We start from the raw sequence: 21,639 nt of genomic DNA on the forward strand, positions 1-21,639 counted from the left end.
TGTCATAGCCCATCACCTCTGTGGGGAGTATGTCATAGCCCATCACCTCTGTGGGTAGTATGTCATAGCCCATCACCTCTGTCCATTGTACAATATACACCATCAATACGTTCAATATAACACACACAATCACTGAGAAGGGAGTCGACGAAATACATGCAGACTTAGTTATGCAAGGCCCTTGGGAATCGCTGCCAGCAGACTTTAAGAATATGGTTCTTGAAGGAAAAAAGAACCAGACTAATCTTCATCTGTTACGTAATATTGCACAGATGAATATAGAAGCAAACTTGGCATCTGACAGCTTCACTTACTTCACAGATGGATCAGTAGACCAGCAGGGACAAGAAACCGGAGCTGCAGTTAAGGCAGGAAACTCTGTAAAGAGTTGGAGACTCTCAAACGGGTGTTCGACTTTACAAACAGAGATGCTAACCATTCAAAAGGCTTTGGAACATGCTCTTGCTGAACACCAACAACATGTTATCATACATACAGATTCGAGAACTACCATTCAAACCTTGCAACAAGAACACATATGTGATAACATACATCTGATCACGAATGGCATATCATTAATGCAAATACTCAAACGTGAATGCCGTCGGGTACTTATCAACTGGGTGCCAAGTCATGTGGGAATAATAGGAAATGACATTGCAGACGAAGCTGCAAAACTTGCAACTAAGTGAAGAAATGTAGACATTTACATACCACAGAGTCTATCACAGATTAAGAAAGTAATTAGAGATAGTGGAATGTAGAGAATGTCCAAAGATCACAAGACAGCAGTTGCAACATCAAGATCTGCGGGTTGGTACAAGAATTCAACCAACTACGAACCACTTATTTTGATGAAAGGGAGCAGTAGTACAACAGAAGTACACTTACATCGCATCAGGCTTGGATACCCATGTGCATGGGAAATAGGCTTACAGGTTCCGGAAGATGAGAGGAAATGTCAGCACTGTGGAGAAATCCCCGACAGACCACTGGAACATTATCTAACACAGTGCACAGTTACAAACCCAATACGATTTCAACTTATATTCAACAGAGCAGAAGAAGTTGTTAAACACGTGGGACACAATCTTACTGAAGCGACCATACGAGTCATAAATACTCCGCCCAAGTAAAACAGAAACAAGCAACACTTAGTGGGCCAGCCAGAGGCTTAGGGCCCGCGCAGTGGGCCAGCCAGAGGCTTAGGGCCCGCGCAGTGGGCCAGCCAGAGGCTTAGGGCCCGCGCAGTGGGCCAGCCAGAGGCTTAGGGCCCGCGCAGTGGGCCAGCCAGAGGCTTAGGGCCCGCGCAGGAATATCCCTGCAAAAAAAAAACCCTATGTGGGTAGTATATCACAGCCCATCCAATCTGAGGTTATATCATAGCCCATCCCCCCTCTGTGGGTATATCACAGCCCATCCAATCTGAGGTTATATCATAGCCCATCCCCCCCTCTGTGGGTATATCACAGCCCTGATTTGAATACGGTTAAGATATGGAACAAAAGCCGAAGTCTTACCTCTGACACCTGGTCTTGTGCTCTTTACAAACTACCTCAACTCTGCCTTAATTAAACGGTCTCCTAAATTAAACCTTGACTACCTTCCGAAGGCAGCTCTGTATATAACGTGCGTCGCATGCTAATGTTCAGTGTTCACACACACACAAGTATCTTCTGCTTGCTGGAGCGTCTTTACACTACCCATATTCGCGCATTTTGTTTTTTTTCCACGGTACTATAATGGGCTTAAGATATTTTAACCAGAGTGCGGGGCAGCTAGTAAAAATTGGATTAGCAGCTAGTGCCGTCCTAATTCCATGTATGTCTACTTGGAGTCATAGTAGTAGACATTGTAGTATGTCTACTACTATGTATGTCAATAACCTCTCTCTCTCTCTCTCTCTCTCTCTCTCTCTCTCTCTCTCTCTCTCTCTCTCTCTCTCTCTCTCTCTCTCTCTCTCTCTCTCTCTCTCTCTCTCTCTCTCTCTCTCTCTCTCTCTCTTCTCCCTCCCTCCCTCCCTCCTGTTCCCCCTCTTTTTCTTTTTCTTTCTTTTTCCTTCCCTCTTCCTCTCTCTCTCTCTAGACATAATCTCCAACAATCTCCCAGACAGACACAACAATAAAATTGATTCACCAAGACACGACTTGGTGAATCAAGGACTTGGTGAATCAGGGACTTGGTGGGTCAAGGTCACAGTGGGTAGAGGTTGTGTCATACAAATATTACAAGAGATAATTGTATTTGTCTTTTTAAAACTATTTGTTATTCACTGATGAAAGTCGAACATGATGAAACAGTTCTAATCTCATTCGCGTATTGTGATAATCCATTAAAATTTTTTTTGCATTATTCACGATCAATAAAGAAAAATTATCAATACATATTTTCATTCATTTCATTCAATCCCCCCTAAGTTTCCTTACATGTTTTGTAGACGGGGGTTCCACGATGGGGCGGAAGAGGTTTCACAGATGATGTGGAGCCTATCTAGATGCCTCCTTATTTAGGTTCCTGAATGATGTTCTAATTTTTGTTAGAGTGGAGTATGCACCTGACGTAATTCTATTTATATGAGCCTCTGGAGTTGGGTTTAGTGTGGTGTCAACTCCCGGGTCTTTTTCAGTAGTCGTTATAGGGAGGTAGTTTCCCTTCATCGTGTACTGTCCTTTAGGTCATCTGGAAATGGGCATCTGTTTCCATTTTCATCACCTTACATTTGCTGGTGCAGTGAGCCTGAATTCTGGCTCATTGCATATATTTGGAGTTTTAAATTACGACTTTTTATTCTGGACATATGGAAATTAGTGACAAACGGCGATTGGTCAGATTTTGCGCAAATTGACCTTCAGTTTTCAAAATAAGATGGCTATCGGAAATATGACTCCAGTAGACATTTCTCAGTCTACCTCTGTAGCTTATTTAAGTGTGTGTGTGTGTGTATGTGTATGTGTATGTGTATGTGTATGTGTATGTGTATGTGTATGTGTGTGTGTGTGTGCGCTCACCTATTTGTGCCTGCAGGATCGAGCATTGACTCTTGGATCCCGCATTTCTAGCCATCGGTTGTTTACAGCAATGACTCCTGTCTTATTTCCCTGCTTTCCTTACAAAGTTCTGAATGATTCCTTACACAAGTTTCTAAAGGCCGTTCTTTGTTGGCCAACCTGGCATATGCCGCTGATGTTATCCTCTTGATATGGGACTCTGGGGACAGGTCTGGCGTGATATCAACCCCCAGGTCTCTCTCTCTCTCTGACTCTTGAAGAATTTCATCTCTGTATTCACCTACTTGTACTCATCTACTTGTGCTTGCGGGGCGTTAAGTTCTGGCTCTTTGGGCCCGCCTCTCAACTGTCAATCAATCAACTTATTCCCCCCCCCCCAGACACACACCCCAGGAAGCAGCCCGTAGCAACTGTCTAACTCCCAGGTGCCTATTTACTGCTAGGTAACAGGAGCATCAGGGTGAAAGAAACCGTCCGATTTTTGTTTCCCGCCGGCGCCGGGAATCGAACCCCGGTCCACAGGACTTCGTATCCACCGCGCTGTCCACTCAGCCACCGGCGCCTCCAATGTATCTGTGCGTATGTGTTCGTGTCTTTTTTTTCTCTAAATACTCCTGAAGGGCGGCTTCTCCGACAGCCGTCGACAGCGGCCAGGGACACACAGACACGAGATGTCGACCGGAAGCCGTGCTCGAGCCCCGGCCGGTGAGCCTCCCAGACTGTCCTGCCATCAGGCAGAAGTCTCCTCTCACTTATAATCATTCATGTATTGTTCGAAAATATTGTGTGTGCCGTTTGAAGATCGTCTCGTGTAATTAAAATTGAAATTGAAATAAGTTTATTGAGGTAAAATACACAAAAAGGGATGAGGTAGCTCAAGCTATTCTCACTCTGTTCAGTACATCGTGTTAATACATATATACACACACATCACAAACAATAAACATATTACCAAACATTCTGAGAGATAAACATATACATTTCCTAAGATCGTCTAATTGTCTTCTTCTGTCTGGCCTCCTGTCTCTCCGTGTACCGTAGGCCGAGCTGCAGGAGACCTGAGAACATAATAATATGGGAAAAGATGCAGGTACAGTAGGCCTATTGGCTCATGCGAGGCAGCTTCTATTTATGCCGTTTCCTCCCCACCCTCTTCCATCTCATATCCGTTCCACGTACCCTCTCCCGCTCCTCACTTCCGTTCCACCCTCCCTCTCCCATCAGATAGTCGGCAAACGTCACACAGCCCAACATAAAGGGAGGGACACAGGAGTGACGGAAGAGATGGAGCCAGATTTGGATGAGACGGAAGAGTGGTGGTGGGGGGGGGGGGAGAGTGGAGGGGGAGAGGGGTTACGTGAGGGGGTAAAGTTGGGGGGGAGAGAGAGGGGGGCGAGGGGGGGGGGGGTTAAACACCATCTTTGCCAGCAGTACCCCCACAGCGCTACCGGCGTCGCCCCCTCCCACATTCTTCCCCCCCCCCCTCTTCCTTCCTTCCCCTCCCACATACTTCCTCCCCCTTCCCCTCCCCCTCCCCCCCCGGTCTATAGGACACAAGGCACAACGCTACATCGTTCACTCAACGCACACGAGCAGCTTAAAAACATAGACGTTATTAAATTTACGTTTATAGATGTTGTAAAGTAATTTTAGTATCGATCAAAGGGAGCATAACACCTTTGGGAACACCTGTATAGAACAGCCAACAGAAGCACCACCACCACCAACAGAAGCACCACCACCACCAACAGAAGCACCAACACCACCAACAGAAGCACCACCACCACCAACAGAAGCACCAGCAGCAACAACAGAAGCACCAACACCACCAACAGAAGCACCACCACCACCAACAGAAGCACCAGCACCACCAACAGAAGCACCAACACCACCAACAGAAGCACCACCACCACCAACAGAAGCACCAGCAGCAACAACAGAAGCACCAACACCACCAACAGAAGCACCACCACCACCAACAGAAGCAACAGTCTCCCGACCCATTACACCAACTTGAAGAGTCAATAAACAATAAAACTTAGCCATAAAAGTATCTTTACAAGACCCTGAGGCAGCTGTGATAGCCATATATATATATATATATATATATATGCAAACCCAAATATATGACTGTGACGTCATGGCTGTAACAACAACTTAGATCTCGCAATGTTCGTAAATTTACAAAGGTGTTCCAAGTATAAAATCTCAACCCACTTCAAAACTCCGCTTTCGAACAGTCATTTCGAACAAAAACGTACTTAAGGTGTACTCGTTGGTGAGAATTCTACTCCTGGGGTCAGATTCACGAAACAGTTACGCAAGTACTTACGAACGTGTACATCTTGTGGGAACCGACCTGTGAGATTTATATTTATTTAATTTATATGAATTTATATTTACGTTAATTTATATACTTCGATAGCAATTTGTATAATGATAAGTGGACTGTATTTCTGCAATAATCTCATAATCTCACAAATCGATCCTCTACACATTAGGGGGGGTTTATATTTATATATATGCAGCCAATCAAACTACAGTATTAACTACATACATTGAAAAGGTTCCTTATCTTATAGTACAGCAGGTTAGTCCACCAGGTATAACTAGGGTGTAGACACCAAATTATCCTCTTTGAGGTAGCTTCCATCACCCAGTAACTGGTGCACAAAATCTTGATCCTCGTCTTGACCTGTCAAAAGGGCGCTAGCTGTAAAGCCAGATACCTAGTATATGACAGGTATTTCAGAGAAACATTGTACATGGAACAATAAAGACCTGGCTTAATTACCTTTAGTATGAGGCGATTTCGCGTTCTAACCGGCTAACCCTACCCAATGACATTAATGGCCACTAATGATAGATAATGGGTTTCGGATAGACACTTAACTTGAATTTGTAGACAGCGTGTTGATAATGGTACACTTTTAGTTTCCATAACACTACGTCCAAGTAAATTTAACAGGAGCCGAATTTGCTCCCGTGTGAGCCTCTGGTCTAGTAAACAACAATGGCTGCCCTCCTTCCTCCCTCTGACGCCTGGCTTACATTGTCCACATGTCAGAAAGTGATAGAAGGGTCACATTTACTCTACTTTAATATTGATAATTAAGTTAATTTATATGAGATGTTTTATGATGGTAAAGTCCAAAGACTAATGTATTTAAGAATAATTCCCAGCAGAATAGCTGGTGAATTATAATAGTATGTGGTGATGATATCCCGTTTTCTATAGACGGTAATTCCACTACAAGTTACGTTTTCTATGGGTAACTTGTTTATACAACACAGCTATTATCTGTCTGTATGATATATTAAATGGTGTCGGATTTTCCGACACATCTTTCCTCAATCTTTGACGGCTTTGGTTACATTTATTAAACAGTTTACAAGCATGAAAACTTGCCAATCAACTGTTGTTATTGTTATAAACAGCCTCCTGGTGCTTCGGAGCTCATTAACTGTTTAATAATTGTAAACAAAGTCGCCAAAGATTGAGAAAAGATGGACAGGTTCGTAAGTGCTTGCGTAACTGCTTCGTGAATCTAGCCCCTGGAGTGTGTGGCCCGTGACCGCCCTGCCCTGGTGATTGTCTGGTCTGGACCTAGATTCAGGAAGCTCTGTGTATTTCTTCGTAAGTGGGTTTGCTACGAAGGTTCCTAAGTGTGCCCTAAGAAGATGCTTAGGTGCAATTCAATAACGTCCACTTAGGAAGAAATTTGTTGGTTCACCTGCGTGCCGATAGAGGTCACTACAGTGTTTCGTTTGGCCAATCAGAGAGCAGGCAACATTCTTCATATTGAAGATTTAGCGCTGGCTTATCGGAGCTCTACTGCCTCCAATTTACGTCGAATTTTCTTATAAAATTAGTATATTTCGAAGTAAAACAATGTTTTTTCAACTTCTACAGCCAGCACCGACATTGTAGTAAACAAATATGTTACATTTGTTGTTTACCTACGTAATTCTAAGAGATACTGTGTAGCTGTCCTTGTTGCTCGGAAGATGCGCTGACAATTATTGTATATATTTACTGAATTTACCCAAGGGCCACTAACTATCTAGTGGCCTCGAAGAGGACAGAAAGCCGGCGGCTTGTTAAAGGGCCCGCCGGCCCTTGATATTTTTTAGCTGGAATCTGGCATTTACGGCTTCAGCGGGTAGGCGGTTCCATGAGTTTATAGCCCTCTTGGTGGAAAAAACATCTGTTTTCAGTCCTACCTGAGAGAACATACTCTCCAACACTATATCTGTGATTGCCCTGTTATCAGTGACTTCATACCAAATGGTATGAGGTATTTTGAGCTCTGTAATTACTTCATACACTCAGGAATATTGAAAGATATTCTTAAACTGCACCCAGATTTTGCCAGTGGAGGATAATAGATCAGCATTAAGTATTTTGTTCTCTCCTAATTCCATGTATGACTGGCCGTCCTGTGAGGTGAGCTTGTAGCTGGTTTTTGATCTACACTGTGTGGTCCTTCTCCTTACCTAACATCATTTGTGCAGCATATTTTTATTTTATGTTTCACCCAGATTTAATTTCAAAATATAACCAAACTAAATAAATTAGAAATGGGTATGTATAGCTAAGGTACAACCTTACTACTAGGTGAACAGGGGCATTTAGTGATAGTAAATGATCCCATCAGACAGGGCTCATCACCTTCTCTCATATTTCATGTTCACCAGTGTTTATTTACTTAATAACTACGGGTATAATATCTTGCTATTATAAAACTAATTCTACTATCATAAAAGACAAATTTACTTTAAGTTTCAAGCAGAGAATGCATATATAACTTGCACGAAGGACTCCTCTTCACTAGATTCAATTTTTATAATCTTTTGTTTATGTTCCAAAATCTTAAAATCGATCCCAGTGTTATGTAGTAGAGAAAAATTGAGTTATATCCAGTGTACGTAAAGCTACGAGTGGTCGAAACCACACTTAGATCCCGGAATGAACTTACGAAGGTTTTTCCACTTAGTGTAGCTACATGAATACCGACGTAGCCGCCACGAAGGCGCTAAGAAGGAAAACATTCGTAGCTAAGAAGAAAAACCTTCGTAAGTACCTTCCTGAATCCGGCCCCTGGTCTGTGAAGTTACTCGTAGCCACCACAGCCTGGCTGATCCCCGAACTCCAGCAGCAAATGGTCCACTTCTCCCATGAAAGCTTCCACTCTTGTTCCAGTGATATTTCTTATGGGGAGGATATTGAGGAGTGACTGAGCCTCTGATGTTTCCGCTGGGTTACTTAGGCAAACACGTGAAGACCAACTCCGTTCGTATAGGTCAGCACACAATGGTAAACTGAATGTATTGACTTTCCTCTAATAGTTTGCCCTGATATTAACTATTATGTTAATATTTTTAACATAATATTTACCCATACGGTATATTATATGCTTAATATACCCTTAACATATCCTTAATATACAACTGATATACGCTAAATATGAGTTTAATATACGCTTCGATATAACAATAAATTTAAAAGAATATTATGGTAATTTTTCTGATAAATCATTAAATACTGAATTTTTTAACGAACACTTTCTTCTATAATAAACTATTAATTTATGGAATTATTTTAAATCTTCTGGTAAACCCAAAATATGTAAATAATTATATATGCAGATCATTAGTATTAATTTTCATATCTATGTAGAAAAAGGTAACTCATTCGTCCTTCAAATGGAATATAATAGAGACCACAATGATGGTAACATTCTAGACTCTCCGAATGTTGCCATTAAACCCTAATAGAGCATCTTAATCCTAATAGAGCGTCCTAATCCTAATAGAGCGTCCTAATCCTAATAGAGCGTCCTAATCCTAATAGAGCCTCCTAATCCTAATAGAGCGTCCTAATCCTAATAGAGCGTCCTAATCCTAATAGAGCGACCTAATCCTAATAGAGCCTCCTAATCCTAATAGAGCGTCCTAATCCTAATAGAGCGTCCTAATCCTAATAGAGCGTCGCATTTTGACGTATATGAAGTCCAAAAATTGTCGTTCTAGAAAATGGTAGCGGCTCGCGAATAGTGCATACTGCCCCGTTTTCTGTTTTGGGTCCTCTGGTAGGTTAGGATTAGGGCACGTTAGTAGGGCAGGTTCTTGACGTTGGGGAAACCTTAAGAGGACGGGTTGTGCGAGCAACATTGAGTTAACACAAGGCTAGTCGAAGGAAAAACAAAGCCAACACAAGCACAAGTTTTATAATAATTGCAAAAATTATAATAATTATTATATACTTTACCAGTTGCCGCACTTGGGCTGGTCGGTAGAGCGACGGTCTCGCTTCATGCAGGTCGGCGTTCAATCCCCGACCGTCCAAGTGGGTGGGCATGATTCCTTCCCCCCGTCCCATCCCAAATCCTTATCCTGACCCCTTCCAAGTGCTTTATAGTCGTAATGGCTTGGCGCTTCTCCTGATAATTAACCCCCTCTCCCTCCCTCTCTCTCCCTTTTATTTCTCTATTCTTATCTACCAGTTGCCGGAATACTGCACATCTCAGGAAGACCAATTAACATGACGTCAGTGTACTAGGACACCCAGTACACACATCAGGAATAACTGGATAAATAGAGAGATGGATCTTCACATTTCTAATTCAGTGAACGAAAAGAGTATTAGCCAACAGGAGCCAAACCCGGATCATTCACCGTGACACGCTCCCAGGGTAAGTGTGTGTGAGTGATCCCAAGGTAAGTGTGTGTGAGTGATCCCAAGGTAAGTGTGTGTGAGTGATCCCAAGGTAAGTGTGTGTGAGTGATCCCAAGGTAAGTGTGTGTGAGTGATCCCAAGGTAAGTGTGTGTGAGTGATCCCAAGGTAAGTGTGTGTGAGTGATCCCAAGGTAAGTGTGTGTGAGTGATCCCAAGGTAAGTGTGTGTGAGTGATCCCAAGGTAAGTGTGTGTGAGTGATCCCAAGGTAAGCGTGTGTGAGTGATCCCAAGGTAAGCGTGTGTGAGTGATCCCAAGGTAAGTGTGTGTGAGTGATCCCAAGGTAAGTGTGTGTGAGTTATCCCAAGGTAAGTGTGTGTGAGTGATCCCAAGGTAAGTGTGTGTGAGTGATCCCAAGGTAAGCATAAGGTAACCAATTTACTGGAAGGGAAGAAGGCAAGTCTTTCAAAGGGAAATTTGTCAAAACATTACGTCCGCGTCGTGCTGCGGCCAGATGGCCGGTAGTGCCGCGAGGTGCCTACACCTAGTTCCATGATACATGATAAATTCCCTTTTGACACAAAATGTTCTTGAAAAAAGTGGGGATGAATTTTATGCGGAAGTGCCTCTTATACGCCGGCAAATACGGCATTTATGCGTTAAATTAATTTATTAGAAAGAAATATTTTAATGATATTATATATATATATATATATATATATATATATATATATATATATATATATATATATATATATATATATATATATATATATAAATATATATATATATATATATATATATATATATATATATATATATATATATATATATATATAAAAATGAAGAGGGCAGAGCTATGCAGTATCCCCCCCCCACCCCCCACCCCTAGCCGATTAATATATATATATATATATATATATATATATATATATAAAAATGAAGAGGGCAGAGCTATGCAGTATCCCCCCCCCACCCCCCACCCCTAGCCGATTACATATAAATGAAAGCAATATTGCAACTAAACAGAATAAATTCAGTAAATACAAAAAATACAGTAAGTAATAAGAATTAGAAGCATAACAAGAGAAGGGGTCACAGTACAATAACAACTCATTATCAGGGCAGGTGCAGTTGGTCCCACTAATTATCCCTAATTACAGGTATGCTAATGACCTACTTTGTTTTAATAACACAACACAACGGTGGCAATTATGTGTCATTAGAGTAGATCACTCCAACTGTGTTTATTGTAAACTTGTATAAACAGTTTTCAAGAACATCTTTATAGATGTTACTTTACTTCAGAAAAAGTATTGTATACTTAGAACACAAGAACTTTAAGAATTAATTAAGCTATAATCAAGCCTATTGGCCCAAAGGACCAGCTCCCATTTATATCCACCAAAAACTCATTCATACATATGTCTAACCTACGCTTGAAACAATCCAGTGGTCCCACTTCCTCAGGGGTTGTGGATTTGGCTGTACTCGGTTACTTGAAGTTACTGTGACCGAGGCTGGAGTCAGTCTTCAACACCCCATCCTTCATGCAAGAAGTCAGCCTCCACCACCACTCCCTCCAGTTTAGGAGTCAGCCTCCATCATCTTACTCCATATAAGAAGTAATCAGCCTCCATCACCTCCATGTATGGAGAAACCCATGTATATGGAGTCAGCCCGTGATAGTTTACTAATTAATGTATTCGTCTGCTGTGGGTAATGAGGCATTAGTCTGCTGTGGGTAATGAGGCATTTGTCTGCTGTGGGTAATGAGGCATTAGTCTGCTGTGGGTAATGAGGCATTTGTCTGCTGTGGGTAATGAGGCATTAGTCTGCTGTGGGTAATGAGTCAACAGTCTGCTGTGGGTAATGAGTCAACAGTCTGCTGTGGGTAATGAGGCATTAGTCTGCTGTGGGTAACGAGTCATTAGTCTGCTGTGGGTAATGAGTCAACAGTCTGTTGTGGGTAATGTGTCAACAGTCTGCTGTGGGTAATGAGTCAACAGTCTGCTGTGGGTAATGAGTCAACAGTCTGCTGTGGGTAATGAGGCATTAGTCTGCTGTGGGTAACGAGTCATTAGTCTGCTGTGGGTAATGAGTCAACAGTCTGTTGTGGGTAATGTGTCAACAGTCTGCTGTGGGTAATGAGTCAACAGTCTGCTGTGGGTAATGAGTCATTAAAGTTTAGAAACATGCGCTCAACCCATTCCGTGTTTTCCTGCTTGATCTTACTCATAATATTAAATTAAACTAAACAGGAATTGTCTTATCTAATATGCACACACACACGCGCGTGTGTGGGAGTGAGTGTTCTATTTAGTTAATTTATTATACACCCCAAACTCATCCTGTGAGCGGTAGTGGACCCCATATCCATCCTGTGAGCGATGGTGGACCCCATACCCATCCTGTGAGCGATGGTGGACCCCATACCCATCCTGTGAGCGATAGTGGACCCCATACCCATCCTGTGAGCGGTGGTGGACCCCATATCCATCCTGTGAGCGATGGTGGACCCCATACCCATCCTGTGAGCGGTGGTGGACCCCATACCCATCCTGTGAGCGATGGTGGACCCCATATCCATCCTGTGAGCGATAGTGGACCCCATATCCATCCTGTGAGCGATAGTGGACCCCATATCCATCCTGTGAGCGGTAGTGGACCCCATATCCATCCTGTGAGCGATGGTGGACCCCATACCCATCCTGTGAGCGGTGGTGGACCCCATACCCATCCCGTGAGCGGTTGTGGACCCCATACCCATCCTGTGAGCGGTAGTGGACCCCATACCCATCCTGTGAGCGGTAGTGGACCTCATATCCATCCCGTGAGCGGTAGTGAACCCCATACCCATCCTGTGAGCGGTTGTGGACCCCATACCCATCCTGTGAGCGGTTGTGAACCCCATACCCATCCCGTGAGCGGTTGTGAACCCCATACCCATCCTGTGAGCGGTTGTGAACCCCATACCCATCCTGTGAGCGGTAGTGGACCCCATACCCATCCTATGAGCGATAGTGGACCCCATACCCATCCTGTGAGCGGTAGTGGACCCCATACCCATCCTGTGAGCGGTTGTGGACCCCATACCCATCCTGTGAGCGGTAGTGGACCCCATACCCATCCTGTGAGCGGTGGTGGACCCCATACCCATCCCGTGAGCGGTTGTGGACCCCATACCCATCCTGTGAGCGGTAGTGGACCCCATACCCATCCTGTGAAAGGTGGTGGACCCCATACCCATCCCGTGAGCGGTTGTGGACCCCATACCCATCCCGTGAGCGGTGGTGGACCCCATACCCATCCCGTGAGCGGTTGTGGACCCCATACCCATCCCGTGATCGGTAGTGGACCCCATACCCATCCCGTGAGCTGTAGTGGACCCCATACCCATCCTGTGAGCGGTAGTGGACCCCATACCCATCCTGTGAGCGATAGTGGACCCCATACCCATCCTGTGAGCGGTAGTGGACCCCATACCCATCCTGTGAGCGATAGTGGACCCCATACCCATCCCATACCCATCCTGTGAGCGATAGTGGACCCCATACCCATCCTGTGAGCGATAGTGGACCCCATACCCATCCCGTGAGCGATAGTGGACCCCATACCCATCCCGTGAGCGGTAGTGGACCCCATACCCATCCTATGAGCGATAGTGGACCCCATACCCATCCCATACCCATCCTGTGAGCGATAGTGGACCCCATACCCATCCCGTGAGCGGTAGTGGACCCCATACCCATCCTATGAGCGATAGTGGACCCCATACCCATCCCATACCCATCCTGTGAGCGATAGTGGACCCCATACCCATCCTGTGAGCGATAGTGGACCCCATACCCATCCTGTGAGCGATAGTGGACCCCATACCCATCCCATACCCATCCTGTGAGCGATAGTGGACCCCATACCCATCCTGTGAGCGATAGTGGACCCCATACCCATCCTGTGAGCGATAGTGGACCCCATACCCATCCCGTGAGCGGTTGTGGACCCCATACCCATCCTGTGAGCGATAGTGGACCCCATACCCATCCCATACCCATCCCGTGAGCGGTTGTGGACCCCATACCCATCCCGTGAGCGGTTGTGGACCCCATACCCATCCCGTGAGCGGTGGTGGAAAATGCTCTACTGCTTATAATACGCTGGGAAACTGAACCCCAAGATTCGTTTAAGCAAGTTACAGCCCAACAAACTCGCCCTTTGGGACAAAATTACACCCCCCCCCAAAAAAAAAAGCATTGACAAGCAAGTGACAGTTTGCTAACATAGACACCATCAGTTTATTAACAGTCCTGGGTAGGGAATTATTAGGGAAAAGCGCCAAACCATTACGACTATATAGCACTTGGAAGGGGTCAGGATAAGAATTTGGGATGGGACGGGTTAGAGGAATGGTGTCCAACCATTTTTATGGTCGGGGATTGAACGCGGACCTGCATGAAGCGAGACCGCCGCTCTACCGTCCAGCCCAAGTGGTTGACAGTGCTGGTTAGTTTACCTTAACTAACATGAAGGTCACAGTGACGGAGTGTGTCAGTGAGTCACTTATAGATGAGTAAGTGAGTCACTGGTGACGGTGAGGGTAGTGAGTCATGAGGGCAGTGAGGGGGAGACATCGTACTCTATGACTCCTCATTCCCTTGCTCTATCACCCAGGCCGGCCAGTATAGAGCCTCATGGTGCAACAGAGTATAAGCGCTCTTTAACACTGTATTTCATGCCGTAACGACTGAACGCCGGTGTTCTGATTGGTGCTTCAGACTGTGTGATGTCCAACTTCTGGTGATCTCTGCCTCTGATTGATCTCCCTGATTTGTGGTGATCAATGTCTGATCAACCCTGATCGGACAATGAACAAATCGTTATATTACGAGATTTTTTCAACAAACAAAATATGAACATGTTGAACACGCTAATGTGCAACAATTTGTAAACGCAGAAAACCGTAATACTGAACACAGGTTTCAACCCTCGAATATATAATTTTGAAAAAAAAAAAAATCATGCCGAATTTACGATATTTTTTTTAACAAACGCTGAGCCTAATGTGAGCCTCGAGTGACGTCACACACCCAAACGTCAGGCAAAGTGGAGCATGTCTCCCACTGTTGCTATATTTCCCCCTCCCAATTCCCTCCAAAAAAGCATCCCCCACTCCCCCTATCCCCCCCCCCACATACCCCCCACTTCCCCACCCCCATCACCCCTCCCCGCCACCCCCACGGGCACAAGAAGGGGTTGTGGGTGCAGGGAAGGGTCCCGACGTTGGGTACAATTAGTTCCTCAAGTGGTAACCAGAGGGGGCGACTCTGCCATATATCATATGGATACTTCAGTGGACAAAATTTGAAGCCCAACTGTAGAAGCACAAAGATATCTCCCTCACCAAGCACTGCCCGGGACACTGGCTACGACACTGGCTACTACACTGACTACGACACTGACTACGACACTGACTACGACACTGACTACGACACTGACTACGACACTGATTACGACACTGACTACGACACTGACTACGACACTGATTACGACACTGATTACGACACTGACTACGACACTGACTACGACACTGACTACGACACTGATTACGACACTGACTACGACACTGACTACGACACTGACTACGACACTGACTACGACACTGACTACGACACTGACTACGACACTGACTACTACACTGACTACGACACTGACTACGACACTGGCTACTACACTGACTACGACACTGACTACGACACTGACTACGACACTGATTACGACACTGACTACGACACTGACTACGACACTGACTACGACACTGATTACGACACTGACTACGACACTGACTACGACACTGATTACGACACTGACTACGACACTGACTACGACACTGACTACGACACTGATTACGACACTGACTACGACACTGACTACGACACTGACTACGACACTGACTACGACACTGACTACGACACTGACTACGACACTGACTACGACACTGGCTACGACACTGACTACGACACTGACTACTACACTGACTACGACACTGATTACGACACTGACTACGACACTGACTACGACACTGATTACGACACTGACTACGACACTGACTACGACACTGATTACGACACTGATTACGACACTGACTACGACACTGATTACGACACTGACTACGACACTGACTACGACACTGATTACGACACTGACTACGACACTGACTACGACACTGATTACGACACTGATTACGACACTGACTACGACACTGATTACGACACTGACTACGACACTGACTACGACACTGATTACGACACTGACTACGACACTGACTACGACACTGATTACGACACTGACTACGACACTGACTACTACACTGACTACGACACTGACTACAACACTGACTACTACACTGACTACTATACTGACTACGACACTGACTACGACACTGACTACGACACTGACTACGACACTGACTACGACACTGACTACGACACTGACTACGACACTGGCTACGACACTGACTACGACACTGACTACTACACTGACTACGACACTGATTACGACACTGACTACGACACTGACTACGACACTGATTACGACACTGACTACGACACTGACTACGACACTGATTACGACACTGATTACGACACTGACTACGACACTGATTACGACACTGACTACGACACTGACTACGACACTGATTACGACACTGACTACGACACTGACTACGACACTGATTACGACACTGATTACGACACTGACTACGACACTGATTACGACACTGACTACGACACTGACTACGACACTGATTACGACACTGACTACGACACTGATTACGACACTGATTACGACACTGACTACGACACTGACTACTACACTGACTACGACACTGACTACAACACTGACTACTACACTGACTACTATACTGACTACTACACTGACTACTACACTGACTACTACACTGATTACTACACTGACTACGACACTGACTACGACACTGACTACTACACTGACTACGTCACTGACTACGACACTGACTACGACACTGACTACGACACTGACTACGACACTGACTACGACACTGACTACTACACTGACTACGACACTGGCTACGACATTGGCTACGACACTGACTACGACACTGGGACATTACTGTACTTGCTTTTAATTATACTGATAATTTTGACACGTGGCAGAACATACATATATAATTAACTGGTGACTTTACGGTTAATTTTATGTTACATGACAGTCACTTCAGGTCACAGACTGTCGGAAATAAACAATACGACCGTTAGTTTCTGGTTACATAGACGAAACACATCTAACTTTTAAGACTTTGAAGTGTTTCCCTTCAAGCTCGGATACTTCCCTTCCCTAACGTCAGCAGGGCCCAGTTCCCCCCTTAATATAAGCAGGGGGCCCAGTTCCCCCCCTTAAATATAAGCAGGGGACCCAGTTCCCCCCTTAATATAAGCAGGGGGCCCAGTTCCCCCCCTTAAATATAAGCAGGGGACCCAGTTCCCCCCTTAATATAAGCAGGGGGCCCAGTTCCCCCCCTTAAATATAAGCAGGGGACCCAGTTCCCCCCTTAATATAAGCAGGGGGCCCAGTTCCCCCCCCCCTTAAATATAAGCAGGGGACCCAGTTCCCCCCCCCCTAACGTCAGCCCATGACTGCCGAATACCCCCCCCCCCTCCCTCTGTTGCTTACCTTTGACTGGAGTGTAAATATTGAGGTAGAGACAGTCTTCACTCTGGTTGTTGAGATGCGGGAGGAGGCGCTGAAGGTAGTTAAAGCGACCTTCGGGCATGCGCTTGAGCGCCTCGCGTCTGTTAGTAACGTCAGGAAGCTTCTGTGGGCACACGGGGGGCATGGTGTTAGCCGTCCTGATGCCCGACCACTGGAGGGGGGACGTAGGGGGCATGAAGCGGAGGTCCCCCACAGGCGGGGCGGCATACGGCACCCCGAGGAACACAGCGACGTGTTTCAGTGCGCGGTTGTTAGGGGTCACTATGAGTCCTCTGAGGTCACCGTTGCGGGTGGAGACCAGGTGTGAGGACATGATGAACCCCTCCACGCCCACTGATGCACCTGTAAACACCACCGCCCACGCCCACACCCGCCACGCCCACACTAATCCACATGCAAACATAGTGGAGAAATGCAATTCTTTTCAAAGCCAATAAATTTTTCACTAAATTTTGTTTTCTGTGGTTTCAGAACTGCTGCATTTTTCTCGCATAATTGGAAAACCTTTTGCAATTAACTGGGGCGTGTAGACAGTGTCATCCCTCAGCACCGCGGGGAACCGCCTCCTCCTCCTCCTCCACGCTCACACTCGAAATTAAACTGAAGAAAGCAGAACTACACACTATACACCACTGGCTTCGAGGCACAAGTAATCATTTCAACTTTTCACAAACTTATTAACTTGAGAGGAGGAAAAGTTCCTCTCTCACACTTTCTAGCATATTTTATATTATTACACTTTCATTATATTTTCTGTTATACTCGAGGTCTTTCTTGGGTCTATGTTACAGTAGACTGTTGTGTTGGGCTCAGCTATGCTGCACTGACGCCGCGCAGCACCAGTTGGATGGTTCTACATGAACCTTCCATCTTCCTCTCAACATACTCCAACAATTTTAAATCCTAAGGCTCTACAATTTTTTACTTGGGTCCTGTTAAATAATTTGTAATGGCATGACGAGAGTTCTTTCACTTTACAACTCGCAATCAAACTCATACAAAATAATTTGTAACGCATTCTCATATTCCGTCGTCTCTCTCTCTCTCTCTCTCTCTCTCTCTCTCTCTCTCTCTCTCTCTCTCTCTCTCTCTCTCTCTCTCTCTCTCTCTCTCACTGACACTAGACAGCTTTTCCTCGGGGTGTCCGAAGTTTACATTTACAATAAACCGTCCAGGTCTTTGTTCCTCACGTATGCTATAAAAGAAAAAAATGTGTACCTCATATACCAAAACCTAGGATAAAACACCTATCATGCGTGGCTACACACACCAACAACATAGCCCCCCCCCCACACACACACACACACTTGTACACACACACACACACATGTACACACACACACACACATGTACACACACACACACACACACATGTACACACACACACACACATGTATACACACACACACACACACACACACACACACACACACATGTACACACACACACACACATGTACACACACACACACACACATGTACACACACACACACACACATGTACACACACACACACACATGTACATACACCCTCCTTCCACCTGGATACTGTCTCATCTTTAAAGCCCTGAAAACCTCACCAATCATCACAGTCGCTTGAGAGTATATGAGGTCTGGTTTTGGAATGCCGGTTGTGTGGTATTGTTGGCAAGAGTTCGAGCCCCCTCGCTCTCCTCTCATTCATTAGAGCGACAGATCCCTTAATCTGACGCCCCAAGGGAGAGAGAGAGAGAGAGAGAGAGAGAGAGAGAGAGAGAGAAATGGTTAAATTTTGATCAATGTCCTTTATCTTATTAAACATTTGGATTAAGCATAAGTTTTTGTTACTTACTAAAAAGTAGATGATGATTCAAGTTTAAAGATCACACTAACAATCTACCTACATATTCAGTCTATGTGTACCGCCATATATTGCCTTCAGTGTCGACACTAATGGCCTCTAAATTATGTGTACACTCCTATAACGAGGTGTAGAATTTTCAATACTTAAGATAACAATGTGTGTGTGTGTGTGTGTGTGTGTGTGTGTGTGTGTGTGTGTGTGTGTGTGTGTGTGTGTGAGTGTGTGTGTGTGTGTGTGTGAGAGTGTGTGTGTGTGTGTGTGTGTGTGTGTGTGTGTGTGTGTGTGTGTGTGTGTGTGTGTGTGTGTGTGTGTGTGTGTGTGTGTGTGTGGCAGGATGACACACCTGGACACCTCTCCTGTCAGCACCGACCGACCGCCACAATTCCTGCCTCTTTGGACAGTTATGTAACACTGTCACTACCGCACCAAGTAAACAATGACTTCCAACCACGCGCCTCTGCACGCACGCCTGCACGCACTCACACACACACACACACACAAATCCCCGTAAACGGCGGTAAATACCCACTCGCACAGACATGCACAAACACACACAGAATCTCCACAAACACAGGTTAGAACACACACACACACACACACACACACACACACACACACACACACACATGACATATATTCACAATGAACAGGGACGCAGGAGATATAAATTGGCCGCACTTCTCCCACGAAGATTCCTCAATTCCTCACACAAGTCTTAACTCCCATCGCTCTCCACCTCATAAGCTCTCACACCTCACAGCTCCTCCTCCTCCCCCCCACACACAGAGAGAGGGCCTTCTGCTGCGTTTCTCCTCATTCACTCATGAGGGCCGCCGCAGCAGCAGCTTCTGGAGGAAGTGTGAGGAGACACCAGAGGAGCCTGGGTGCCGGCGTCTGGGGGTAAAGATGCACTGAGCTTGGCACTTCCTGCGAGGGTGCCACCACATCACTGCCACGACCAACACCAACTGCTGCTGGTGCCCAGTGAGGTGCCGGCTGTGCCCAGGCTACCCCTCCCTCACCCCTCCCCTCACCCCTCACTCCTCACCCCTCACTCCTGTCCTCTCTTCAACATCTCTCTTTCCCACCTATCCCCGTACAACTAGCCACCATCTAACAGTCCTCTACTCCACTCACTCTACTCTACTCCGAGCCTCATTATCTACTCTGCTCATGATAGTCTACTTCACTCATAACTCTATAATTCACTCACGACACTTCATTCGTGAGTCTCTGACTATACTCGTACTCCTCTATTTCACTCATCAGCCTCTGCTACTGTCATGAGTCTCTACTCATGACGCTCCTGGCGGTGCTCTACAGAGCTCCCCTGGTGCTGCTGCAGAGCGCAAGGGAGCTGGTGCTGCAGAGCGCAAGGGAGCTGGTGCTGCAGCAGCTGGTGCTGTAGCAGCTGGTGGTGTAGCAGCTGGTGGTGTAGCAGCTGGTGCTGTAGCAGCTGGTGCAGCAGCAGCTGGTGCTGCAGCAGCTGGTGCTGCAGCAGCTGGTGCTGTAGCAGCTGGTGGTGTAGCAGCTGGTGGTGTAGCAGCTGGTGCTGTAGCAGCTGGTGCTGTAGCAGCTGGTGCTGTAGGAAGCGAGTTAATTCTACACAAACATTTAGCTCTTAACAACATTTTTTTAATCGGCCAAAATATTTGTTTAACAATGACGCTGACTTTTATATTTACATATTCTCCCTGTTCTAAATAACGACGAAATCCTGTAATAGATTTTTAGACAATAACACTGTATGCAAATACATACATATATATATATATATATATATATATATATATATATATATATATATATATATATATATATATATATGCATGCTCTTTCCTATCGTCATGTTACTTCAGTACATCTACAACATCTAGATACTACAAGCAAGTGTAGTACGTATTGAGTAAAATACGTTTCTGCCAAGCGCATACGTATCAGACTCGCTCTCCACCTTCTTCGATCACCAAACCACCACTTCCAGCCAGCCCGCTTCTGATTGGTGAATCGACGTCTGCACCTCTGCACTTCAGCGCCATCTACATAGCCGATGACTGAGCATGCACAAGCCATTGGATTTAGAATATCCTGTGCTCTCAAAGCTGATACAACCTTCTGATATACGCTCTGTTTATTAGTGGATGTTCTCAGCCAGTGCTTTATTCTCAGCACCTGTTAATTCATTTCTTGTCTTTATTCATTGTAGAGTAACGTCACCACTATTTTATTTTGTTATTTTTTGACTTTATAATCTTGTTTGTTTGCACTGTACATACCCAAGGGATTGTCTTTGTTCATATTTGTTTTCAAGTTAAATTAAAGTTTCATTGTTCATACTATTTGTTTTGCTTGTTTTCCCTTACTTT

The 21,639-nt window shown here is 45.3% G+C and overlaps 2 protein-coding genes across 2 annotated transcripts in view; both read left to right on the forward strand.

Annotated features, from left to right (window-relative positions):
- LOC123757940 (uncharacterized) overlaps nucleotides 1-21,639 on the forward strand; it is a 444,009-nt gene that overhangs the window by 56,239 nt on the left and 366,131 nt on the right. The window lies entirely within an intron of this gene.
- Nucleotides 171-16,894, forward strand: LOC123748900 (serine-aspartate repeat-containing protein F-like). The gene is made up of 2 exons (XM_069338466.1): nucleotides 171-329; nucleotides 15,053-16,894. The coding sequence occupies exons 1-2, from the start codon at nucleotides 171-173 to the stop codon at nucleotides 16,892-16,894; spliced, it is 2,001 nt and encodes a 666-aa protein (XP_069194567.1).

Source organism: Procambarus clarkii, chromosome 40 (assembly GCF_040958095.1).
Source record: "Procambarus clarkii isolate CNS0578487 chromosome 40, FALCON_Pclarkii_2.0, whole genome shotgun sequence".
NCBI lineage: Eukaryota > Metazoa > Arthropoda > Malacostraca > Decapoda > Cambaridae > Procambarus > Procambarus clarkii.

Coding starts and splice junctions, on each gene's coding strand:
- LOC123748900 (XM_069338466.1), top strand. CDS start 171: ATGCAAGGCCCTTGGGAATCGCTGCCAGCAGACTTTAAGAATATGGTT. Junction 330..15,052: donor CTTACTTCACAGATGGATCA/GTAGACCAGCAG, acceptor CAAAATTTGAAG/CCCAACTGTAGAAGCACAAA.